General features: G+C 49.9%; 1 protein-coding gene across 3 annotated transcripts; it reads right to left on the bottom strand.

Annotated features, from left to right (window-relative positions):
* Window positions 1–5,458: 5,458 nt before the first annotated feature.
* Window positions 5,459–25,671, bottom strand: Chst12 (carbohydrate sulfotransferase 12). 3 transcript variants are annotated; one of them, XM_076840351.1, is made up of 2 exons: window positions 25,620–25,671; window positions 5,459–7,144 (listed from the first exon to the last, which is right to left on the bottom strand). In XM_076840351.1, the coding sequence occupies exon 2, from the start codon at window positions 7,058–7,060 to the stop codon at window positions 5,804–5,806; it is 1,257 nt and encodes a 418-aa protein (XP_076696466.1). In that variant the 5' UTR covers window positions 7,061–7,144; window positions 25,620–25,671; the 3' UTR covers window positions 5,459–5,803. The 3 variants fall into 3 exon arrangements, with proteins under 3 accessions (XP_076696466.1, XP_076696465.1, XP_076696467.1); XM_076840350.1 differs by having other exon boundaries at window positions 25,595–25,659; XM_076840352.1 differs by lacking the exon at window positions 25,620–25,671 and adding an exon at window positions 15,590–15,662.
* Between the last annotated feature and the right edge of the window lie 625 nt (window positions 25,672–26,296).

Consider the following 26,296-nt stretch of genomic DNA (forward strand, 5'->3'; position numbering starts at 1 on the left):
ATGTCAGTCCTGCTGCAGGAAACCACTCAGCCAGGGGCTGGAACCCCTGCTCCAGAGTGAGGTCCTCCCCAAAGTGCGTCCGAGGTGGCTCACCTCTAGGGAAAGGGCCCAGGGCAGCTCGGGAGAGCCCTGGCAATGCAGTGTACACCAGGTGGCCGACCAACATATTCACAAAGCCACACAAATTCATTCTGCTTGGCCTCACGTGGGAGAAAGTGCAGTTTCCAGCCCAGGGTGCTGTTCCCATCCACCCCCCATTCCCCTCTGGGGACCAGGACTTGGCGGGCAGCCTGGCAGACCCCCTGCCTGCATTCCCAATCCCTGCAGCCCATGCAACTGGATTGAGAGGCACCCTCCTCTTCCAGCTTGGCTGCCCTTCCTGCTCCCGAGGCACACGGGTGTCCCTCCTTTGAGGGTTTGCCCAAAGTGAATAGAAAATATCACAATTCCCACACCCTCAGGGAGGAGGAAAGAGGAAGAAAATGCAGGAAGATAATAAAGACACATGCTGAAGCAGAGATGAAACAGTTCATTTCCCCCAGGAATGTTGTGCTTAGAAAGTGCCAGAAGTCAGAGAGAATGGGCTACAAGCCCCGTGACCTCAGGGCCTATAACTGCGCCTCCCGGGGCCTTGGACACCTAATAAATATGTGGGGCAATGATGCGGCCCTCAGATCTCACGGGGCTGGAGTGAGGCTCAATGGCTTCGTTTTTCCTTCCTTCATTCATAAGCAGTTGAGTGGGCATAGCCGCCGGGCACAGCTCCAGATGGGAGCGAGATCCACACATGGCAACGTGCCGGCCAAATAGGAGGTGCATTGTGTCTGAGAGCGTAGACTCCACACAGAAAACCCCCGAGACTGCACCCCCCCACACCTACATGGGCTCAGGCTCCCTGCAGGCCTGGCAGCTGCGATTGTCACCTTCGTCTCTCTGGCATGGGGTTGAGCGGTGGGGCTGGGGGAAAGCCCCCCTTGACAAGCTGCCTGCTCAGTGCCCCTCACTGGGAAGAGAAAGGGAATCCAGTTCTTGTTCTCTATTGAGTCATGGGGCGAGAAACCGAACTCAAATTCTTCAAAGAGTTGAAATAACTTCTCAAATAAGCGGTGAAAGGACAGTGAAGGCCACCTCTGTGCTCCTCTGAAGCCACTGGCACAAGGCATTTTAAGTGGAAAGATGAACAGGGGGCCATGCGCACGCCCTGCACACACCCAGCTCAAGTGCTGGGGGAGGTGGGAACCAGCACCCAAGGTCAGGTGACGAGTGCACAGTGGGTGCAGGCCCCATCCAGGACAGTCCCTTCCCTGTCAGCAGGCCCAGCACCCCCATGATACCCACCTGAGAGGATTCTGTACACCATGACATGGCACTGAGGACCAGGCCTGTGGCTGTGGTGAAGCCGTCTACACGGGTGCAGCTCAGTGGTAGAGCACTTACCAGGTGTGCAAGGCCCAGGGTTCCATCCCCCAGAGTGAGCGGGGGTGGGGGTGGGGGGGTGGGAAGAATCCTAAGTAAATTCTAAGTATTTGGATTGTTTGGTTAAATTATCTACTTGTACAGGATTAATTCTTTAAAATCGTTGTTTGTCTTATCTTTGCAGAAGAAAAAAAAAAAAGTCAAATTTCTGCACACCATATACCATGGATCAGAGGAAAGGCAGACAATCAGGGGAACTGAGTTCTGCCCTGGGTGAACTCACAGACTCCACACTGGGGCCAGGCAGGGCCCACTCTTCCCAAGCCTGTCTCCTATGGCCCAGGGGGACCTTCTCTGCCATCAAATCCTGAGTTGGCCCTAGGCCAGGTGAAAGCTCCTACTGTGATTCTGGGTGTGAAATCTGGGTGTGAGTGTATAGACGGAGCTAGTGTTCCTTCCGGAACCCCTTTCATATCACTGCAAACACCCCAGGCGTTCAGGAACACCAACCTGTGGTAGAACTACACGGAGAACCCAGAAGGCAGAAAGGAAGGAGGGTTGGGTCCTTCCTCAATGAGCAAACAGCTCCAGACATTCTGACATCTGTCTAAACATGCTCTAAATGAACCATTTCGGTGAGATGACTTGGACAGAAATAGGGACCAGGGGCTCTCAGATGCAGGATCCTCATGATATACTTTAACATTGGGATTCGTTTCCATAATGTTGGCTACTCAAATTTTTTGACCCTGGTGAAATTCACAATGTATTGAATACAAAATAAGGGAGATTTGAAACTAGCACAAATATAATCTTGTTTTTTTCCGCAGAATGTTCTTGACTCACCCTAAACTGTGACATATAATTTGCAATACAAACACACCAGTCAGTCCAATTGAACACATTCTTTGTGTTTCCCACAATGACTCAGTTTATAAAAAGTTAGCAGTCAGTTAGGACCTAGCAATTCCACTCCTATAGACCCAGAAGAATCCAAAGCAGGGACTCAGATATTTGCACACCCCTGTTCATAGCTGCATAATTCACAAAAGATGAACACAACCCAGGATCAAACAGATAAGCAGATGATCAAAATGTGGTCATTATCTGGGCACAGTGGTAATCCCAGCTACTCCAGAGGACAAGGCAGGAGGATCCCAAGTTCAAGGCCAGCCTGGGCTACTTAGCAAGACTCTGTCTCAAAATAAAAATAAAGTAGCCTGGGATGTAGCTCAGTGGTAGAACATGTATGGCATGTACGAGCTCCTGGGTTTAATCCCCAGCACTGTGAAAAATGATAATAAATGTGGTCTATCACACAACAGAGCATTTTGTTATTTGGCTTCAAGAAGGAAAGACATTCTGACGTGTGCTACAACACAATGAACTTTGAGGACATGATGGAAAGTGAAATCAGTCAGTCACAAAAGGACAAACGCTGTAGGAGTCCACCTCTCTACAAGTCCCTGGAGTTGTCCAATCCCTATAGACAGGAAGGAGATGGTGGGAGCCAGGGCCTGGGGAGGCAGTGTTGACCAGGGACGGTCATTAGGCTGGGAATATGAGTCTGTGGGGCAGCACAAATGAATGTGCTTAAAAATAGTTGAAATGATGGATTTTACGTGATGTGAATTTTATCAAATGAAAACAATTGTAAGAAAAGAGCCGATGTTCCCTGCCACACTTTCCAGGGCCACTTGCTTTTGCCTCTCCCACACCGGAGGGTAGAGTGGCAGGCCTGAGGGGTCCTCCTATGCACAGTGGACCTGCTGGCACCCCAGAACACGGGGCGCAGTGAACAAGGTAGCTCTGGATCCTCCTGTCCTGTTCCTCACCAACACAGAGAGGAGAAGGTGCTGCCCCTCTCGCAGGCTCTGTGCTCCCGTCCCCAGGGTTTGCAGGCTGGTGACCTCAGGCTGCACCTTTGCCCATTGGTCAGCTCCGCTGGGTCCAGCCCCCTCTCTGTGGGCAGCTGCAGTGGCCTCTTGACCTGCTTCCCTGCCTCTCAGGACCACCTCTGTTTCACTCCCTTTACCCACACAGCACTGGCCTTCCCAAAGCACCCAACTTCCTCTGTCCAAAACATCAACATTTGTGGCAGCCATCTACCAATGAAACCTCGGCTCCTGGCCTGACGGTCAAGAAGCAGAGGTCACACTGGACCCTTGTCCCCTAGAGCACCTGTGACCCCATCCCATCCTGGCAGGGTGGTAGCCATGTGACAGGCCCTGGGGTCAAAATTGAACCCACATCCTGTTTCTTTTTTCTTTTCTTTTTGTGGCACAAATGATTGAACCTGGGGGCTCTTTACCTCTGAGCTAAATCCCAGTTGCTGAGGCTGGCCTCAAACTTGTGATCCTCCTGCCTTAGCCTCCTGTGTCACTGGGGTTATAGACAGGAACCACCCACCGTGGCTGGCTCCACCTCTTTCCTCCCTGCCAAGGATATGCGGGTGTCAGAGCAGAGATGAGGTAATGTGTGGTCCATACTTAACTGTAGAGCTTGCGCCACCCTCTCTATTCCCCCGATAAGCCCCACATTTCCTGATGCTCTGCACTCCACCTCAAGAGTTAAAACCTCACCCTCTGACAGGCCTGGCCCAAATGCGCCTTCTGCAGGAAGCCTTGTGCTCCTCTGTGCCCTGTCCCCAAAGGGGATCAACTTCTGGCCTAGCAGCAGAAGATTCCCACCTCACCACAAGGCTTGAAGGCACAGTTAGTGGCTGACTCGTCCATAGGCATGGTGCCCTGCTTACCAGGCACCAGAGACAACTCTGTGGTGAGCAGGGTACCCAGCAGGTGCCGACATGGGGCTACTCAGAAGTTGCTTAGCACTGGACTCCTTGCCACATCCGCTGCGTTTAAAAAGAAAAGATGCTTCTAAAGGAAGCTGGGTGACACTGTGGAGACAGAGCCGAGGGCACCCAGCAGCCACAACCTCCAAGGATTCCGTCCCTCTGGGCCTAGGCAGATGCGGATGGTGCCCCACTGAGCAGTGCCAGCTCTCCAGGACTGGGAGACAATGACCAATCCACAGTTGGAAGGAAAAGACCAATGTGCTGCTGCAGCATAGACCCAGATGCCTGCGCTGCGGGTCACAAGCTCAAACTGCCCAGGAGTGTGAGCCGGATGCTGAACAGGCCTCCTCGGGAGTTCTCCGGGGCTCCCACCCAGCTGGGTCCCTCAGACCTGCACATTCAAAGTCAGGCACGTCCTTGAGGGTGAATAGCACTGGAGCTAAAGCTCCCAGGCTGCAGGACGGTGGCACCTAAGCTCTCTTCAGTGATGCTGGACACCACAGAAAACATGTCCCAGTGACAACCTCCAGTGCACACCATTCCTGCTGGCTGCAAACCCTAACAGCCACGACTGGACTTGGGTTAAAGGGAGGGCTGCAGTGAGAAGGGCTTTCCTCTGTGACTCTGACCCGAAGACGGTTTATCCATGACCTAATCTCAACAGAAAGCCTGAAAGATCTGGCTGCTCAAACACATCACTTAGTAAAAGGCTTTCACCCTGGGTGGATTTGTCTGCTGCCCTTCTACAAATACAGGCAAGGCCTGTGCTATAGTATGGGAGTGGGTGTGGTAACCGGGGTCCATGTGTTGGGTTTGCTCAGGTAGGTCTGGGCGAGGGAGGTCTTTAGGTTGAGTGGGTGAAACCTCAGAGGAGGATGTGATCCTGTCGGGCTCTGGCCTCCTGTCTGCTGATATGATCTCTCCCTCTCACACACAGTCCCATCACTGCCACCTGCCCTGAGGTCCTCACCAGAGCCACGATGATGCCAGCACCAGGCCCTTGAACCTACAAACTGTGAGGCAACAAACCTCTTTTATTTATGAAATCACCCAGCCTTGGGGATTTTGTTATAGTAACAAAAACCTGAGTTAAACAGCCCAACTTCAAGTTTAGGCACCTTCTCTCCACTGAAGACGCCTCCGATGCCTCCCTCCTCCATCGCAGTGTGTAGGTCTGGAGCCCCTTGACCATCAGGCCCCACCTTGCATGCATGTGTTTCCAGATCTGAAAAACCACGAGATTGGTGAGAGCTCGGGTGCCACGCTTTACTCCAGCTTCCTCCCACTTTCATATTAAATATCTGAAATATATTAATCTTACAAAACAGTATTAACAGTGCTCAATGAATACAGGCTGTGGAGTAAACAATGAGTCCGGATTGCAAAACCATGGGTTATTTAAAAAAAAATGGAGTGTGTGTGCCGCGGCCCAGATTCCCCGCGGTCTCCCCCTGGGGTCTCCCCCGGGGAGCGGTGGCATTTCCGGCTGCATCAAACTGGGAGGAAACCCCAGGACAGCCCTGTCCGCGGGAGACGCCCCAACCCTTGCTCAGTTTGAAGGAGCTGAAGGAGCCGCGCTCAGGCAGGGGATCAGTCTCTGAGCAGGTTTTCGGGCTTGGGGTAGCCGAAGAGCACAAAGTCGGCCTCGTAGAGTTTGTAGAGCTGCTGCCTCCAGGCCAGGGGGATCTTGGCAAACCAGTCCTCCTCCCAGCTGCTGGCAGTTCTGTTCCGGTAACTCGGGGGGAAGTGGAGCCGCGTGTCCACCTTGAGGAGCCTCAGGAGCTGGGCGGCGTCCTCGTCCAGGGTCTCCAGCTTCCCCACGAAGTCGTAGTCTATCTGGCACGGGTGGCACAGGCGGTACACCTGCCGCCAGTGCTCGTTGAAGGGCGCCAGCTTCTCGGTGTGAGGGTCCAGCAGGTACTGGATGAAGTTGGCGAAGGACACCTTGAGGCCAGCGCTGAAGGCCTCGCTGACCGAGGCGGGCAGGCTGGTGTGGTTGGCGTACAGCCTCAGCATGGGCACCGCGAACTTGCGGTAGAACTCGTCGTTCTCCAGCTCGAACTTGCTGCGGAAGGCCGAGATGAGGCGCACGAAGGGGTCGCGCACGAACAGGAACTTGGTGTACTTCTTCAGCTTGATCTTCATGAGGTGGCGGGAGAACTTGCCGTAGCGGCGCCAGAACTTGTTGAAGGTCAGGTGGGTGCTGGAGTTGTGCACGTGCTCGCGCGGGATGTCCAGCGGGTCGCGGTAGGGCTCGCCGCCGTCCAGCAGGCTCTCGCTCAGCACGATCATCACGCGCTTCCAGTTGGTGCAGGCCACCTTGGGCACGTAGCAGTAGATGACCCCGTGGCGGTCGTCCACGATGAGGTGGTTCAGCTCGTAGTTGGGGATGTCGTCGAAGGAGCGCTCCTTGGTGGGGAAGGCCAGGCTGGAGTTGGCGCAGAAGTCCCGCAGCACACTCCTCCTCTCAGCCTGCTGCTGGCCCTGGTCGGCGCTCTGCTGGGCGTCATGGGGGGACCAGTCGTAGCCCCGCACGCTCTCCTCCATGTGGCTCAACGCCGGCTTGCCAGAGGCGGGCAAGGGCTGCTCCGTCTTTTTCCTGGAAAGGTCATTCTGCTTCGAGCCGGAACTTAGGAGCTTATCCAAAAACTCATCCACATCAGATGCAAACTCCTTCTCCTCCTGCTGTCCGGGGGTGGGCAGGGATTCCAGGGTGTGCGGTCTGGACAAGGATGTATGCAGGTAGAAGTGGGCGGTGCCCACGTTGTCCCAGTACACGATGATGAGCAGGATCATGAGGACGGAACCCAGCACCAGCCACAGCCGGAAGAGCCGGGGCTTGGTCATGCTGCCCTGGCCAGGGCTGGGCCCGCAGCTGGACCCCTCACTTCAGCTTCATGGAGACATGGGGCATGGCCCTAATGGACGAACCTGGAGAGACCAGAAACGCGGGGTTAGAGGCTGAGATCCAGTGAGCCGTTTCTCTCCCACCCAGAAGGCCCACCCTCTGCCCTCCCTCCCACCCCACCTCCATCCCACACTCAGATTCCTTTAGGGGCCTCATCAGTCACTCCAACTTCTTTGTGTGACTATGGCCAATGCCACCCACCAGGGCCAAACAAATAAGTGTGACAAGGGAGGAGAGCAGCGACAACTGAAAAAGAGGATGGTCTAAAGAAACCAATTCAGAGACTGATCCTTGTGAAGAGAAGGCTTTGACAAAAGAAGAGGAGGGAGGGGGAATCGGAAGTCAGTCACCAGGAGGCTGCAGCTAAGTTGATAAAAATGCTAAAGATGGCCAGGCACAGTGGCACACGCCTGTGAGCCCAGCGGCTTGGGAGGCTGAGACAGGGGGATCCTGAGTTCGAAGCCAGCCTCAGCAACTTAGGAGACCCTAAGCAATTCAGTGAGACCTTGTCCCTAAATAAAAAATATTAAAAGGGCTGGGGATGTGGCTCAGTGGTTAAGTACCCCTGGGTTCAATCCCGGACACCAAAAAAAAAGGGCTAAAGATAACTTCATCTAAAAACAAAACCCAAAAAAACCTGCCAAGCAGATGTGGACCAAAAAACCCACCAGAGTCAGGGCCTCCTTGATGTGGAAAGGGCAGAGAATCCACTTCTTTCATGTAGATTCCTGAGTGTGGGATCTCAGGGTCATATGGTAAGCCCGGGTCAGGGGGAGGATCCCTGAGGAAGAAGGGCAGCAGTCCCACAACTGAGGCCAGGAGTATGTCCACAGTGGACTAATGACAGAAACATCTTTTGGGTAACAACAGTTCTATTCGAGCCAAAGAACAATGAGAAACTGCACCTACCCCCAGAGTTCATCAGGGCCACCCTGGGACTGATCTTCCAGCCCCACAAAAGCAGGTGCCACATCCCTGACCCCCTAGTGGGCACCAGCTGGTGTTGGCAGGGCCAAGCAGGGAGCTGATCCCATCCCCACCCAGGGGAGCAGGAGGTGCTCTGCCCACCCCCAGCACAGTGCCAGTGTGGTCCTGCTGCGGAGCTGGGCCTCGACTCCACTTGGCATCAACAGGGTGGGAGGAGATGATGAGAGGCAGGACAGCTGCACTCTGATTCCTCCTTGCATGGCCACCTTGGGGCCTGGTGGGGAGCTGAGCTCCACCCACTCTGACCCCTACCAGCATCAGTGGGCGGAGTGAGAGGGGTGGAGGTGGGGTGGCTGGCACTCCACTTTCTTTACTCCTCTTTCCTGGGGATGGAAAACATTAGTCATGCAACATAAATAAAAAGAAAGCAGGAGTGGCTATGTTAGTATCAGATAAAGTAAACTTCAGAAGGAAAAACGTTATTAAAGACAGAGAAACATTACATAATGACAGAAAGTTTGACCCACCAGGAAGACACAGTAATCCTAAATGTGTATGCACCAAACAACAGGGCTTCAAAACACACAAAGCAAAACTGACAGAGCTAAGGGATCTATAGACAAATCTACAATTCTAGTGGGAGACTTAACACTCCACTCTTGCTGATGAGAGAACTACTAGACAGGAAATCCACATGGATATGACACCAGCAACCAGTAGGATCCAACTGACAGTCACAGAATGTTCCACCTGATAGCAACTGAACACATGCTTCCCCCCGAAGCATCCCAAAACATCACCATGGTAGACGGAACCTGAATGAACTTAAAAGAACTGAAATCATACAGAATCCTTTGGCTGTATAGGAATAAACCTAGAAATCCATAACAGAAAAAATAATTGGAAAATCTCCACACTTGGAAATTAAATGACCCCCTTCTAAATAATTCTCTAGTTGAAGAAGCCTTAAAGGAAATCATAAAACACACACAAGACTGAATGAAAATGCCAAGGCAACGTGTCGAGTTCCATGGGTTGCAGGTGGAGCAGTGCCAAGAGCAGAAGCAAAGAGGGAAACTGCAGATCAATAACCAGCTCCATCTCGAGAAGCTGGGAAGGACGAGCAGGATAAACCCGGAGCAAGATAAACCAGAGCAAGCGGGAGGAACAGGGGAAAGAGCAGAAATCAATGAATCTGGAAACAGGGAAACACAGAAAAATCAACAACAACAAAAAAAATCAGAATTGATAAGCCTCTGGTAAGACTGACTGTGGTAGAAACGGTCACCAGGAATAACCAGGAATAAGATGACACGGAGCCTGCAGGTAGAGAGGGTGGGCAGCGTGGACAACTACATGCTCACAACCCAGCAGCTTAGATGAAACGGACTGGTCCTTGAAAACCACAAACTCCCCAAAGAAACAGCCCTATTCTCATGGAAGAAAGTGAATCTGTAATTTAAAAACTCTTGAAAATGCAAGGGACCAGGTCTATTTTGGACTGGCCAGAAAAATAACTACATAAAAAATTAAGGAGTTATAACAAAACAAAATATAAACAAATTGGACTTCATAAAATTAAAAACTTTTGTACAACAAGAGATATTAATACCAATAGGATTAAAAAAGCACAGAATGGGAAAAATATTTGCAAATGATATATCTGATAAGGGATTAACATCTGAAATATAAAAAGAACTCATAAACCCAACAACACTCCAATTTTAAAAAAGGCAAAAGACTTACATAGACATTTCTCTAAAGACAATATACAAATGTCCAATAAGCACATGAAAAGGTGCTCAAAATCACTAGTCATCAGGGAAATGCAAATCAAAACCACAATGAGAGGGCTGGGGATGTGGCTCAAGTGGTAACACACTCGCCTGGCATGCGCCGGGTGCTGGGTTCGATCCTCAGCACCACATAAAATAAGATAAAGATGTTGTGTCCACCGAAAACTGAAAAATAAATATTAAAAAAAAAATTCTCTCTTCTCTCTCTCTTAAAAAAAAAAAAAAAAAAAAAAAAACCCACAATGAGAGCCACGAGTGGTAGGGCACACCTGTAATTCCTGCAACTTAGGAGACTGAGGCAGAGGATCACAAGGTCAAGGCCAGCCTGGGCAACTTAGGAAGGCCCTGTCTCAAAAAACATTTTTAGGGCTGGGGATGTGGCTCAAGTGGTAGCGCTCTCGCCTGGCATGCGTGCGGCCTGGGTTCGATCCCCAGCACCACAAACAAACAAAGATGTTGTGTCCGCCGAAAACTAAAAAATAAATATTAAAATTCTCTCTCTCTCTTAAAAAAAATAAACATTTTTATTTTTTATTTTTTAAAGGCTAGGGGTGTAGCTCAAAGGTAGAGCATTTGCTTAGCATGTTGGAGGCCCTGGTACTAGTACTGCAAAACAAAACAAAAACAAATAACAAATACAACGTACTACTTCATACCTATTAGGGTGGCAACTGTCAAAAATCTGAAAACAGCAACTACTGGGACGTGGAGACACTGAGCCCACATGCTCTGCTGGTGAGATGCGAGACAGTGCAGTTCCATGGAGGACAGTTTGGAGGGTCCTCAAAAAATTAAAACAGCATTAACCTATGACCCAGTCATTCCACTCCTGAGAATATACCCAGAAGAGTTGGAAGCAGGATATTGAGGGGTTATTTGTACCCTGTGTTCACAGCAACATGATCACAGTGGCTAAAGTAACATGGATGCAACCCAAGTGCCCATTCACAGGTAAATGAGTAAGCAAACCGTGGTCTCTGCATACAATGGAATATTACTCAAATCTTAAAAAGGAAGGAAATTCTGACACATGTTACAATATGCGTGAACTTTGGAGGACATTATGCCAAGGAAAATAAGAGATATAAAGGGACACATATCATATGTGAAGTAGTCAGAGCAGACAAATAGGTAGAGACAGAGTCTAGAAGCGGGAGGGAAGGAGTGGAGTTAGTGTTTCACGGAGCATTAGTTTTGCAAGATGAGAAGATTCTGGAGATGGGTGTTGGATGGCTGTGCAAGGGAATGTGCTCAACTCCACGATAAAAGAAAATTAGGGGAAGAAAAAAAGAAAGAACAGGAGCTATACAGGGCTCTTGGGTGCTGTTGAAGAAATACAGCAAAACGCAGGCCAGTGTGTTTCTGGCCGGGTGGGTGTGAAGTCCACTACATGATTCCAGCGCAGGTTGAAACCGGGCCTGCCGCTGAGGCCACAACTCACCCTTGCTCCAGAGACCTGCCCGAAATCGCCAACTGACTTCCCTGCAGTCAGCTATTAAACAAACATTTAAGTTTTTAAAAATGTATAGTGGTGTCCATGAAAACAGGGTAGGGAATGCATTCTGTCTTGCTCCCTGAGATTCCCTTCAGACAACCAAAGCCCTGTGTGTCCACCACTCAACTCTGTGACTGATCCAAGGCCCTGTGGCTCTGAGTCCATGTGTGACCAGACTTGCTTGGGCGCAGTCCCTCCCAGGCCTTTCACATCATGGGGATAAGCCTTCAATTCTGGCTGCAGAGGGAGTCACTGATGGGTCTGAGAGGCCACGATTCATTTTTAACATCAAGGGAAGGCCTCGTGTTGTCATTTCTAACCTCAGACAAGCCACATAAACAGCAGCTGTGGCAACAAACCCACTGAGGACAAGGCAGCTCTAAGGGCAGAGTCCTTTGAAGAGGGAACTCTGCTACTTTAAAACTCGTGCAGTGCTGCGGTTCTTAGAACTGCAAGGAGCAAGAGCAAAGGAGGAAAAGGGCTACCAACAAGATCGCCAAGTGTCACTTTTTATTTTGCAGGGCTGGGAATGGAACCCGGGGCCTTGCACACTAGGTCAAGTGCTCTAGTACTTATTGAGCCGCACCCCAGCCCCAAGCAGTTTGGGCATCTGGGAACTTCTGGCCCTGGGGCCACACAGTTCCAACCTGAAGACCAGGAAGCACTTCACTGCCTGGCGACAGAGAGACATGGCAACCATGTGGGAGCAGGTGGGCTGAGAACCAAGGTCACGATCCGACTGCCTCAGAAACAGGAACTGCACTGACCTCAGAAAGCACTTTCCATTAAAAAAAAAAAAAAATAAGGGCACTATTTCCAAAGGCAGATCTCCCAGTATTTCAAAAACACAGTCAACACAAAGCCCTGGTGTCCTGCGGCAGGAGCGTGCGGCATCACAGGGAGAGGCCTGGCCTCTACCTCCCCAGGGAGACTCGAGAGCAGAGGCTCATTCAAACGCTCTAGCCAGAGAGCTCTGGGAGGGACTCCTGTCCCCTACATACTATGACAACAGCACAGGGTTTAAACCCAAACAGCTGCTGGGCAGATGAGTTGTCCTCTAGCTTGGAGTGGGCTGTTAGGTCACTTCTGTTCTCGCACATGACACATAAGGCACAATGCCATGGGTAGACTTGGGAGCTTAGAAGGCAGGAACCTATGCTGGGGCCCAACCAGTCTCAACAAGGCTTCACACCAACAGTGGGCAAAAGCTGGGGGCAGAAGGAGCCACTGGTGGTGGGCAGCAGTGGTCTCAGCTGCCTTTCATCCAGTCCATCCATCATCTTGAGCAGGGCGAGAGTCACACCAGATTCACCTTAAGACCTCAGTAAGGCCGAGCATGGTGGTGTACACCTGTAATTCCAGAGGCTTGGGAGGCTGAGGCAGGATTGCAAGCTCAAGGCCAGCCTCAGCAATTTAGTGAGACCCTAGGCAACTTAGCAAGACCCTGTTTCAATTTTAAAAAAAGACCTTAATGAGGCATTTCCCACATTTTTAAAGCAGAGCCAATGGCTATGGTACCAAGAGATTAGGTAACATGCAAAGGCACTGAGTGCTCACCCAATTGGTCAGATGTTATTCTGCCTGTGTCTGTGTTTCTGGATGAGATGAACACGTGCATCAGCTGGCTGACAAAGCAGTTAGCCCTCCCCATCATGAGTGAGTCTCAGCCAACCCACACGGGGCTCAAACAGCACCAAAGGCTGGGCAAAAGACACTTTGCTCTCTGAGCCTGGCTGGCTGTAAGAGGGGACACAGTCTCCTCCAGCCTTTGACAGTGAGGGAACCCCATGAAAAACAGGAACCTTAGGATTATCAAGGGAAATAAAAAGCCAAGGCAACTCTTGGCCTCATGGCCCAACAGCCATACTAGAAAATCAGTAGTTAAAAGGCAACTGTCTCTAAAGTCACAGGAGTGACATAGCACGCCAAGAGATGCAAGGCTGGGAAAGTCATCCCAGCCCTCCGAGACTATGTGGTCAGCAGAGACCCCAGCTGAACCAGACAAAGCTGGGTCTGCACTATTCAGAAAATAACAGTATAGAGACTCTCCCAGATGATCAGGGCCACTCCAGGTGTTAAGGGCCATAGAGCAGTCACTGGAGTAACCACAGTCACCTGGACCTTGCTAGCACAGTGACACACACACACCCAGGTAGTGATCAGTGACCAGACACTTGAGGCCTGAGGAGGTATGATAAAGAACAACGCAGGTGGGACAGGCCCACCTCTACCTGTGGCTACAACAAGAGACCAGTTCCTGCCCACCTGGCAGCTGCCATAAAAGCTCTGTACCTTTGCTCTTGCTTGGGTCAGCCTGGGGTCTCTGTCCTCCTGTGCTGTCTTCTTCTAGCTCAGGCAGATGTCCTTAATAAACCCTTAGCTGTGTTTAAAGTCTCCTTAGGTCCACTGTTCGTTTCTGCAGCTCTGGATCCAAGAACCCAAGTTCAGTAACACCTTCAGACTGGAATTTATATCACTGCTCTCCTGGTCTGGATCTCAGCCTCCATAATCGTGTGTGAGACGATTCTTTAAATCCATCTCTTCACACACCAGCCCTCACATCTGATTGGTTCTGATCCTCTGGAGAAGCCCAATACTAGCATTTGCTTTGCCATTTAGTCAGGGGGTTTTGCAGGCACGTGTTCACTGCAGAGAGTAAACAGAAGTGATCCAGCCAATGAAAACCAGTCAGTGTTAAGCAAAGGAAGCCAACACACTCGGCACGTGGCAAGGATGTCAGAAACATGGAGACATTCAGCCTGTCTGACAGGTATTCCAGGGGACGGCCCACAAGCCACTTTTTCCCATGTAGCTACCCAGCGTCTCAGCCAGGTTTGTGGGAAGCCCATTCCTTCCTGACTGAGTCACTCTGGCACCTCTGATCTTTTTCATTTTTTCAGCCAGATTTATGGAGGTATGACTTACGCACAATAAAATCCCCTCTGCTTGTTAAAGGTACAGTTGGGCGAGGTTTGGCAAACATGCCCTACAATTAAAACACAGAACATTTCCGATACTCCTAAGAGTTCCTTCATCCTCTGCCTGGTCACCCAGCTCCAGGCAATGCCAAGCTGTTTTCCAGAATATAAATGGAGCCACACAGGACAGGCCACTGTGTATGGCTTTTTCCACTTAGCATAACAATACAGGTCTGTGTCAGTAAAAATTTCCTTTTCTTATTGCTGAGTAGTATTCACAGTATGAATATACCACTGTTAACCTATTTCCCAATAATGGACTTTGGGGTAATTTCCTTCTTCTTTTTTTTTTTAAAGAGGGAGAGAGAGAGAGAGAGAGAATTTTTTTTTTTAATATTTATTTTTCAGTTTTCAGCGGACACAACATCTTTGTTTGTATGTGGTGCTGAGGATCGAACCCAGGCCGCATGCATGCCAGGCGAGCGCGCTACCGCTTGAGCCACATCCCCAGCCCAATTTCCTTCTTTTTGAATAAAGCTGCCACTAACTTTATTGTATTAAGGCCAGAACTTTTTTTTTTTTTAATACTGAGACTTTCAAAAAGCGTGACAAGGTGGTATAAACAAAATCAAGTACCTTCTTCAGCTGTCGGGAAATTCTGCAAGATGCATAAAAGATATTCTATACCAATGCTAGGAATTCATTTAAAGACCAATCAAACTGACTGACTGTTGAAGTGTGGCATACAAATCTTAGATTGCTAATAACTACTCAGTTATGAAACGGTAGGGGTCCCACACTGACATCCACAATGCTGCATGGAGATAGTGAGATTCTAAACGAATGAAGAGCTGTGTCAAACATGTGCAATAACAGCCTTGACATAAAGAAGTCCTTTCCCCTAAGTGCTGGGCTCTAGAAGCATGGCAGTCTCCATCAAAATCCCAGCAGGCTTTCCAGAGAAACTGAAAAGCTAATTTTTCAATTTACTAGGAAATATAGAAGACCTAGAATGGCCAAAACAAGTGAAAAGGAAGCACAGAATTGAAGAAGTTAAAGTAGCTCATTTCAAGACCGATGGTAAAGCTGGCAAGTAGCAAAGCAGTGCTAAGGGCACAGTAAGCTATGTGAAGACACGTCCACAAACGCCAAGTCCAGAAAGAGACCCCATATATGTGGAGAACTTATTTTCAACAGAAGTGTCAATGCATTTCAACAAGGAAAAAAGTTGGGCATGGTGGCACATGTGTGTAATCCCAGCAGCTCAGGAGGGTGAGACACGAGGGTTGCAAGTTCAAAGCCAGCTTTAGCACCGGGTGCGGTGGCGCACACCTGTGATCCCAGCGGCTCCAGAGGCTGAGACAGGAGGATCGTGAATTCAGAGTATTTTCAACAAATGGCTCTGAAGCAACTGGATATCTGCATGGGGAAAAAAATGAAACTCAACACTGAACTTCACCCCATACAGGAAATTTATTCACAATGGACCAGTGCCCTAAACACAACGCCAAGCTATAAAAACTCCAGAGGGTAAGATCAGGAAAGTCCTCAAAAGGCTCATGCTAAAGGCTTGGTCCTCAATGCAGCAACGTTCCGAGCTGGGACTTCGGGGAAGTGACTAGGTCTCGAGGGCTCTGCCCCCCAGTCCGTGCACTGATGGATTCCTAATTTCATGGCATTATGGGAGGTGGTGGAAATTATGGGAGGTGGCCTCCTTGGCAGAAGTAGGTCAATGGGGGTGTGGCCTGGAAGAGTATTTCTTGAGCTCCACCCTTTCTCTGTCTCTGCTTCCGGGCAGATGCACCAGGCAGCTTTCCTCAACATGTCCTTCCGCCACGATGTTGGGCCTCACTTCAGGCCCAGAGCAATGGAACAGCCAACCCAGACTGAAAACTGAGGCTGGGAGCCCAGATGAATCCTTCTTCCTCTAAATAGTTTTCTCAGGTATTTATTGCAACAATGAAAAGCTGACTAATACTGATGCCAAAAGCACAAACCATGAGAAAGTTTTGGTGAACTCAGGTGTTTTTTTTTTTTGTTTTTTGTTTTTTTAGCACTGGGATTGAACCCAGGGGCACTCTACCACTAAGCTACATCATTAGTCCTTTCCTTTTTTTTTTTTTTTGTACCAGGGAATGAACTCAGGGGCATTCCACCTGAGCCACATCCTCAGTCCTATTTTATTTTATTTAGAGACAGGGTCTCACTGAGTTGCTTAGCACCTCACTTTTGCTGAGGCTGGCTTTGAACTTGTGATCCTCCTGGCTTAGCCTCCCAAATCTCTGGTATTACAGGTGTGCACCACCCTGCCGGGCCATCCCTAGGCCTTTTGACTTTTTTTTTTTTTTTTTTTAAACAGGGCCTCCCTAAACTGCTGAGGCTGACCTCAAATTTGCAATCCTCTTGCCTCAGCCTCCCAAACTGCTGGGACTACAGGTATGCACCACAGTATCCAGCTTAACTCAGGCTCTTTAAATTTCACCTTTAAGAAAACTGACCAGAACTGGTTACAATGGTGCTTGCTGTAACCCCAGCGACTCAGGAGGTTGAGGCAGGAGGATCCCAAGTTCCAGGCTAGCCTCAGCAACTTAGCAAGGTCCTTAGCAACTTATGAGACCCTGTCTGAAAAGAAAATATAAAATGGGTTGCTTATGTGGCTCAGTGGTAAAGCATCTCTGGGCTCAATTCCCAGTGACAAAAAAGAAAAGAAAAGAAAGAAAGAAAACTTAAAGCCAGACCATAAGCTGGGAGAAAATATTCTCAATATACACATAATGCAGGATTTATATTCAGAACACACAAAAACCTCTTAGATCTAAATTAAGAACAAACAATCCAATTAAAAAAATGGCAAAAAAAAAAAAAAAAAAAAAAAAAAACTGGAACAGACATTTCACAAAAGATGTTCAATATTCAAAATACACGGAGGAAAGTGCTCATCATCATTAGCCACCAGGGAGATACCCGCCTCCCACCACTGGAGTAGCCCAGATGAAGCAGACGGCCGTCTGCTGGTGAGGATGCCAGACAGGTGGGGCCAGTGTGGGCGCAGATGGTCCAGTCCCCACAGAAGAGAGCCTGGCGGTCTGCAGTAAAGGCAGACATACAGCCTGCTCTTCCACTTCTAGGTGCTCAGGAGAAACGAGCACCTGTCCATACAAAGATCTGTACGAGAACATTCATGGTAGCTTTATTCAAAATAGTTAAAAACAGAAAACCACCCTGATCGCCATCAGTGAGTGAGTAAATAAACAAACTGTGGGATCCTCATCCCATGAACACCACCAGCATAAAAAGGAATGGCCAGTGATTCACACGCACCAGACAGATCTCACAGACATGCTGGAAAACGATTGCCAGACACGAGCGCACGCTGTTTGATTCCACCTAAGGGAAGCTGAAGAGAAGTAAGAGCAGTCTCCTCGGACTACAAAGGAGCACAGAAAACTGGCAGGAAGAAGCCCACCTTGCTGCCTCCAAATGGCTCCACGGCTCAGTGCTTCCGCATCCATTTAGTGGAACGCTTATAAATGCAATTTTGTGTGTGTGTGTGTGTGTGTGTAAATAGTATCTTAATACATTTCACTTAAAGTTAAAATTTTTAACAAGTTATGGTCACCAGGTATGGTGGAACATGCCTGCCATCCCAGAGATTCAGCAGGCTGAGAGAGGAAGATGGCAAGTTCAAGGCCAGACCCAGAAACTTAGCAAAGCCCCAAGTCACTTAGCAAGACCTTGTATCAAAAAGTAAAAAGGACTGGGGATATAGCTCAGTAGTAAAGCGCCCCTGGGTTCAATTCCAAGTAAAAAACAACAACAAAAGCCAGTGGTCTCATGAAGTTGATCTCCAGAGGCTGAAAGTTCTCAACAAGAATGCAGTAGTCACTGGGTATAGTGGCTTACACCTGTAATCCCAGCAGCTTGGGAGACTGAGGCAGGAGGATAGCAAGTTCAAAGCCAGCCTCAGCAACAAAGAGTCTCTAAGAAACTCAGTGAGACTCTGTCTCTAAATAAAATAGAAAATAGGGATGGGAACTATTTGGTCGACTGCTTCTGAGTTCAATCCCCAGTACCTACCCCCTCAAAAAAGAATGCAGTGGTCCATGGTCCAGCTCTCACAGACTTCTACAAGATGATTGGTGCAGAAGTTTTCATGTGAACACTTAGGAGCTGGGAGAAAAGGGAGAGTCAGAGACTGAGTCCTGGCTTGGCAAGCAGCCTGGCATGTTACTTGTATCTGAGTTTCACTCAGTGGCAGAGTGCTTGCCTGGCATGCACAAGGCCCTTGTTTCCATCCCCAGCACTGCAAAAATACATAAATAAAATTTTTGTTCTAAGAAGTTTTCACACAAAAAGAAAGAAAGAAAAGCTTTAGCTTGCCCAAATCTGCAGAGATAGCAAGCAAGCTGGCACCTGAGCTCTGGCCACTGGTCTGAGAGCCAACTGTTCCAACTGCTGTGCTCAACTGGCCTCTGTGGTATAACTGATGCAGAATTGGTGGGGTTTTATTAAACATTTGGCTCTTTATTACCTTTATTTCTGAGAAAATTAGCTCCTTCGTGTCCAAACAGCCACGCTCTAAAATCAAGTGACATGACCTTCATTGAGAAGTCCAAGAATGTTTCAGGTTTTATTTATTTATGCTACTGGCAAAAAGATCAGAAAGTACTTACTGCTCTTACAGCTTAACAAACATTATATAAGACAAATAATCCCCTGCAGCTCTACTGCTGTGGGAGTTTCTGTTACTGGGGTCAACAGGCACACTGGGCACACCCCGAGCTGCCCAGCTCTGCAATTTACACTGTGGGCTGCATTAAACCAGATCTCGCCATGATGATGGTTTATTTGCTTATAAATTACTTCATTGTATTTAGTTAACCCTGCAAACTAAATCTGACAGGATATACAGATAAAAATAAGTAATAAAGGGTCACATTGATGAGAACAGAACATTAATTTATGTCCTGGAAGACCTGAATGAAAATGGAGTGCAGGTCTGGCCTTTGAAATAAAGACTTCCTCCCAGAGCTGGGCCTGGGCACCTGGGCTATCAGACCACATAAGCTCTTTCTTTCCTGATCACCATGTTCTCAGTTGCCATCTTACAAGTGGATGAGATTTTAGCACCTTTCTACCAGCCTGATTCCCAAACCAGACTTCAAGTTCTCAGAAGACAGGGATCGGGTCTACTGTATCTTGTTCCACACAATATTCAAATACTCTTGCATGATCCAAAAGATAACTCATTTACAAGAGTTAAGTCAATTCAAAGAAATGATTTCAAAGGAAAATAATAATATACTTCATCATTGATAAACTTAAAAACCTGCTTGGGGGATTTATTTGCAAAATCTACCCAGACCCCACCCTTTCTCAGCCCACAACTGCCCACATGCTTGCCATGGTTTGAGCCACCGTCAGCTCTCAAGCCACTGCATCAGCCTCCAAACCCTCTCCCTGCTCTGCCCTCCTGCCCTGTGATCAACCCGGGAGCCAAGGCTATCCTGGTAAAAGCAGATTGTGTCAGCTCAAAATCTCTGCTCAAAATCCTGCAATCAGCTGGGCATGGTGGTGCATGCCTATAATGTCAGTCCCTCGAGAGGTTGAGGAGGAGAATCATGAGTTCAAAGCCAGTCTCAGCAACTTAATGAGGCCCTAAGCAACTTAGTGAGACCCTGTCTTAAAATACGAACTAAAAAGGGCTGGGGATGTTGCTCAGTGGTTAAGCACCTCTGGGTTCAATCCCAGTTTCAAAAGAAAGAAAGGAAAAAAATCCTGCAATCATTGGTATCCTCTAGTTTCCCACTTACAGCCCTTCCAGCGGCTCTGACTAGCAACCCAGTAATCTCATCTCCTATCCCTGTCTTCCTTGCTGACTCCAGTCAAGGTCTCATCAGCTCATCAGCTGCTTAGTAGGGCAGGCTTCTACTGCAGCTTCTGCACGGACCATCCCTGTGCTGGAGGGCGCCCAAGCTATCCCAAAGCTCATCCTGGTGAGACCTTCCCTGGGCATCTCAAGGAGGCAGCTCCCAGCCCCACCCTGTGGCCCAGCTCCTGCTTCTCCACAGCATCATTCCCACCTCGGGTCCTAGTCACATCTGTCTGCTTACCATCACCACCTGCACAAAACGGAAACTTCAGGAGGGAAGTCTCTTCCTGCTTATCACAGCTGTGTCCTCAAGGCTCTGGGCAGTGCCTCGAGGACACAAGGAGGTGCTGTGCTAATAAAAACAGACACCACGGACCCTGCTCATTTCTGAAACCAGTGGCAGGTGAAGAGGGCTCATTAGCACTGTACCTGTGGTTCCATTTAAAAATCCCTTTACAAACATTAAAAGAAACAAAAATGGCTTAAAAAAAAAAAAGCACCAAGTCTCTGACAAGTGTCCATGGACTAGAGACAGGATACAGAGAACAAGGACAATAATAAAGAGGGAAATGAGAACAAGTAAGTTCTGCCTGCTAAGAGGGCCCTGTGCACAACACAGGCGGCACTGGTCTCCCCGCTCCACCAAAGCAAGGGCTGCTGGGAGAGCCTTTGCAGGGTGACAGTGTTGTACCTGCACATCCATCAAGGGGTTAAACTGTCCCCAACTAGGAAGCACAGCAGGCCTTCCCTCCTTCCCCCACCCTCACCTGCTAATCTGCTGATCTTAGTGTGTGACTCCTGCTCACCACGTGCCTCAGAGCTACCACTTAGCTGTTCTGTTTGGGGACTGAACTCTCACTAGGGCAGGTGAGAATGGAGCTCCCTTCCCCCGCCCTTGACCCTTCACAAGCCTGCTATCCCCTCCCCACCTGGTCCCCACACAGGCATATCATTCCAATTAGAGTAGCAGTGAGTGTTTACCCACACTGTCACCAGTGTGGAGAGACTATTCACAGCTTGTCCTGGACACGGTAATTATTTTTCTTTGCCCGCACAATGGTTTATTTTCCTGGGAACTAATAACAGTCTTATGTTTTTCTTTGCTTTGTTTTCCGTGCACTTATCACTAATCCAGCCCCAACTCTGCCAAGGTTTAAATCTCCTCTGCAGATGTCCCAGCACATCGGGTGTCCTGTTAATTTCATCATCTCCTTCTTCCAAAAAACGTCCCTTCAAGGAGCTTTGTGAGCGGCTCAGGGCAGGGACCTCAACTCCCAGGGAGCTGCCAGGCACCAGGCCCCACCCTGCCTGCAGCCAGCTGTCTCCCCACCCCCATCTCTCTCTGGCGCACTTGCGGGGATGGCATGTTGGCCAGTCACCTCCTTAAAGTTCAGAGGTGGCAAATTTGGGAAAGTTCTTGGAGATGTCAATTCTACCCTCCTGCCGCCCCTCACGGTTGACAATGTTTTCCTTCAGAATTTTGAAAGCATGGCTCTTTGATCTTCTAGTGTCCAAGGCTGCTGTGGAGTCCAAAGCCATGCTGCTTCTTGGTGAGTGGGGACCTGTCTATGGTCTGTTTTTATTTATTTTTTGCTAAAAGCTACCACAGATTCTATGTCCCCGTGTTCTGTGAACCTGCAACAGGGTGCCTTGGAGCGGGCCTCAGGGCCTCAGAGATCTTTCTCCACCTCACTCATCACCTAAATTCTGGAGCTGACAGCGTCACTTTCAGATGAATCCCTTGCATGCCAAACTTCCACTAGTCTCGGTCTGAGACAGCATCCCTCACCCCCAGATCCTCCTGCCCAGGTTGGGTGAGGATGGAGCCCCGCACACCAGGGCTATCTGCGCTCTCATCCTCGGTGCTGGGCACTGGGGCCCCTTCAGTCTGGCAAGTATGTGGGTTCCGGAAGTTATTCTGTGAATGATTTCATGCTCTTTTCTCAATTCTTTCTTGCTGAAACTCTTACTATTTAGCTGCCGATTTCCTGAACTAATTATTTGATTTTCTTCTTTTTTTCTCTCATTTTCTTCCAATCTCACTGCTTTTCTGTGCTACTTTTATTTTATTTTTGTGGTGCTGGGAATTGAACCCAGAGCCTTGTGATTGCCATCTGTTCTACTTTCTGAGAGTTTCTCAACTTTATTTTTTACTTGCAAACTGGGTTTCTTATTTCCACGGTCACTCTCTATATCCAAGGGTTCTCTTTTTGGATCTCTGAACATTCCTTTTTTTGGTAAAACTTTCCATCCTTGTTCCATGTCTGCAATATCTTCTCTCCTCTTCACTGCAGAGCAGGGGCGTCTGCTTCCCGGGTCTCCTTCCTGCACACTGGCTGCTGCCCCCAGGCGAGTGCCCCACCTGGGCTCCCACATCAAGGTGCTCCTTCGGTGTCCTTGGTTAGCTGTGCACACTTCAGGGATGGGGGTAAAAGACCTGGGTGCTTTGAACACTGGGAGAGGGTTATTAATTACGAACTCTGTTAGTAAGTGATCCAGCCAGGCCTTCTTGCCAGGGTCCCCCTTTCTTGATATTTTTAGGTCTTTTCTCTTGGGCTTCTCAGATTCCCCAAAGACTTAGCCATCCTCCTGCCTGGAGGGAAAGACCCACTGGTCGTGTTCTGGAGCTTTCTTGTGGCATCCTCTTGTGTTCTGAATAGCAGTGCACCTGCCCCCCACCCCCGCCCATTCTCAGTGGTGCCTGGTGTTTCCCATTCTTGTCTGAAATACTTTTGAAGTTTCTAAATAGTTACAGAAACCACCTCCTTAGTTAACAGCAGGAAGCATTATGTTAGAAGGTCAGTTATCTCCAGGCACCAGCCCTGACTAGAGCCACCAACTGGGTGTGAAGCTTACAGCTACTTTCTGAAGAGAAAGAATCTGAAACTTGAAACTAAAGATTTTAAAATTAGAGATTAGCTGCATTTGTTTCAGAATTATCAATAACCAGTCTCTTTTCTACCTATGGCACCTTCAGCCCTGGGCCTCTCTAGAAGAGAATCACCCACCAGCCTTGATACTTGTGCAGAATGACAGTGACCTGCCTGGCCACAGGCAGCCCCACAGTGGGCTACGTCTTCCCCTCTCCTGCTCCCACCCTGCTCCAGCTATTCATCATCAAAGGTGCCAACAATGCCCTCAGCACCCATTCAAGACATCCAGCTACCTCTGCCTTCTCTCTGCCTCTCCCCGCAGCCCACAAGACACCACCACCCAGGCGAGTCTCTAGCTTCTTGCAGCCCCCCATTCTCTCAGCAACTGTCTTCAACACCCCCTCCCCCTGTAAGCCTACCCAACAGTCCGCATCTCCCTAGGCCCTAAATCCACCTTCCCTATTTCCACTAGTATGACTAGCCTGTCTGGAATACAGATCCAACCATCTTCTATCCCAGACCTCAACTGCTCCTCTCCAAGGACATGAAACTCAAACTCCCCAGCTTGGCTTTCTAGGTTCTTCCCAATCATAAATGCATCCTTCCACCCAATTCCCATTCCAGGAGGAACAGGGCAACTCACGTCTCTCAGACATCTCCACTTCCACCACTCTGCTGCTACTCTGTGATATTAAGAAACAAACTGTCGCTGGGCATGGTGGCGCATGCCTGTAATTCCAGCTGAGACAGGAGGATTGCAAGTTTGAGGCCAGCCTCAACAACTTAGTGAGGCTCTAAACAACTTAGCAAGACCCTGTCTCAAAATAAAAAGGGCTGGGATGTAGCTCAGTGGTAAAGCACTCTTGGTTCCACTCCAAGTACTCCCCCCAAAATTATAATAAGTTATAAAAGCTGTTCTTAAAATTGTAAAGCAGGTAACTTTTTCTTCCATTATTTTTTCTTCCTCCCACTGAGTTTTATAATCTCATGTGTATACAAGCAATAAATGTAAAGGACAGTTCATACTAAAAAAAAAAAAAAAAAAGAAACAAACTGTCAATATGTGCACAGTGTAGACGAATTTCAAACCTATTATGAGGGGTAAAAGAAGTCTGTCTCAAAATGTTGCATACTGACTCCACCAGAATCTTCCCCAAACTCATCCCCCAAGGCCCGCTCCACTGTGGAAAACTTCAACTCAACGACTAAGCTGAGCTGCTCCCTCTTCCCTCACTCTGCCAACATGTGGCTTGTAGCACCAGCCACCCTGCATTAGCTCCAGGCTGACCATGGAGCAGCCAGCCCAGGGCAAGGCCCTTGGATATGCACTATCCAGCCCAACTTGCTGCCCTGCAGTGACTGGAGGTTTGATGGAGCTGGGGTGCACCGGGTGAGCCGACCTTGCCAGCCTGCAAGCCTCAACACAAAGTCCTATGGACTCATGTGCAAGCCCCTTGTCATCCCAGACAGACACACTTCAAACCCACAAAAAGGGGATTTCACATGGCAATTTCCAAATGATCCTTGTTTTCTCTCCTTCCACCCAGACACCAGCGCTGACTCACATTCCCAACACATGATGCTCCCAGAGAAGGGCTGACCCAGGCTAAGCCGGGTCCTGCCGTGGGGGCAGGGAAAGCCCAGAAAGCTGCTCCCAGATACCCAGAACACTGGTGACAATGCAGGGCACCCGCAGACAGACGCCGGGACTTCACATTCTTATTCATCCCGGGTCTTCCGAGTCCCTCCGGTGTCGGATTATAAAATAAATAATTTAATAATTGTGAAAACACTACAGCTTGTTGTGTGCCCTGCCAGACGGAACCCCTGTGTGGGCCAGGGGCTTGCCAGCCATGCCTTTGGGCCAAGAGCCCAAAGAGAAGATAGGTCCTCCTGTGAGCGGCTCATGCAAGGCTTCCTCCCCCTGAAGAGGCAGGGGGGCTCCGACTGGAGCAAAGGGTCACTTAGGTGATGCTCTGCCACCTCCTTCTGGAGCTGGGGTCTGCGCTCTGCTGGCCTGACACAGCGAAGGGAAGCGGAGTTGGAGCAGAAAGCCGCCCGCACACTGGGGGGGGAGGTGTGGACCGGGAGGCTTGGGTGGGTGCACAGTCTCTGCCCGCGGGGCAACGCACACTAACCACCGCCAGGGCGCCTCTGGACGGGTTCCGCGGGACACTGCAGCACCTTTGTCATCTCTCAACAATTATTGATTCTGCTCGCAGATGCTCAAGCAGCCAAAGAACAAAACTGCTAACGCCGGCAGGGCCAGGAGCTCGGTCGCCGGAGGAGAGGTGGCCGGCAGATGGGTAGGAGAACAGGCGGCCACACGCTTTCTCCGCGCATCCTGCGGGCCAGGACCCCGCAAGCAGAGGGCTCAGAGAGGATGATCGCCAGGCCAAGGTCACACAGCGAGCCGGTGCAGGGACTCGAACCCGGGCCGCGCCGGACCTGCCAAGGCCGGGCGGAGAGGACCGACCCGCGCCCTCAGCCGGCCAGAGTGCGCCCCACTCGCGGGACCCCGGCCCGTCCCCGCCTGGGGACCGAGTGCCGCACGCTGCGTCCCACGCCCTTGCCCCGCGCTCCTGTCCTCACCTTGTCCCCGCGCCCCTTTCCTCACCTCGCCAGCCTCCGCCGCCGCGGCCGCGCGACTAGCGGACCCTCCCCAGGCACGGCCCCGCCCCCGGCGCCGAGGTCCCGCCCCCAACATCTTCTCGCGAGAATTCGCCGGCGGAGCCGCAGAGACCGTGGGCGCCGCCTCTCAATGCGCTTGCGCCCTCCGCACACCGCCCCCGCTATTCCGTGCCATGTGGCGCGGTATTTACCGCCAGCGATCAGCCCCGCCCACCGACGAGCGGGAGCTCCACCCCCTCCCCAGGCAGCCAATCCTCAGCCCTGATCCTCCCGCGGCGGGGGCGGGACCCGGACGGTTCCACGGCCTGAACCTGGACACTGGCAGGCGTTGCAGCGAGTTGCCACCCGGTTAATCCACCTCCGGGAATCTCCCGCCGTCTACCGGCCGCGTTCAGGATCCGAACTTGTGATGCTCACCAGCTGGGACTTTGGACTTGCTGTGCGCCTTGGGAAAATGACTTAACCAATCTGAAGCTGTCTCCAAATTCATTAAAATTTGGATAGCGACACGACCTTAAAGGGAGCTTGTGAGAGTCAAATGAGACGATGCGTGCGTATAAAGTGCTCAGCGTAGCGAGTGCGCAGGGCATCATTCTTAGCGTCACATTCAAACATTTTTTTTTTTTCACACCAGTGAAACTCCACATCATGTACAACCTCAAG

The sequence above is a fragment of the Callospermophilus lateralis genome, chromosome 19, assembly GCF_048772815.1.
Source record: "Callospermophilus lateralis isolate mCalLat2 chromosome 19, mCalLat2.hap1, whole genome shotgun sequence".
NCBI lineage: Eukaryota > Metazoa > Chordata > Mammalia > Rodentia > Sciuridae > Callospermophilus > Callospermophilus lateralis.

Bases quoted from the DNA above. Each gene is read 5' to 3' on its own strand.
- Chst12 (XM_076840351.1), bottom strand. From the start codon at position 7,060: ATGACCAAGCCCCGGCTCTTCCGGCTGTGGCTGGTGCTGGGTTCCGTC.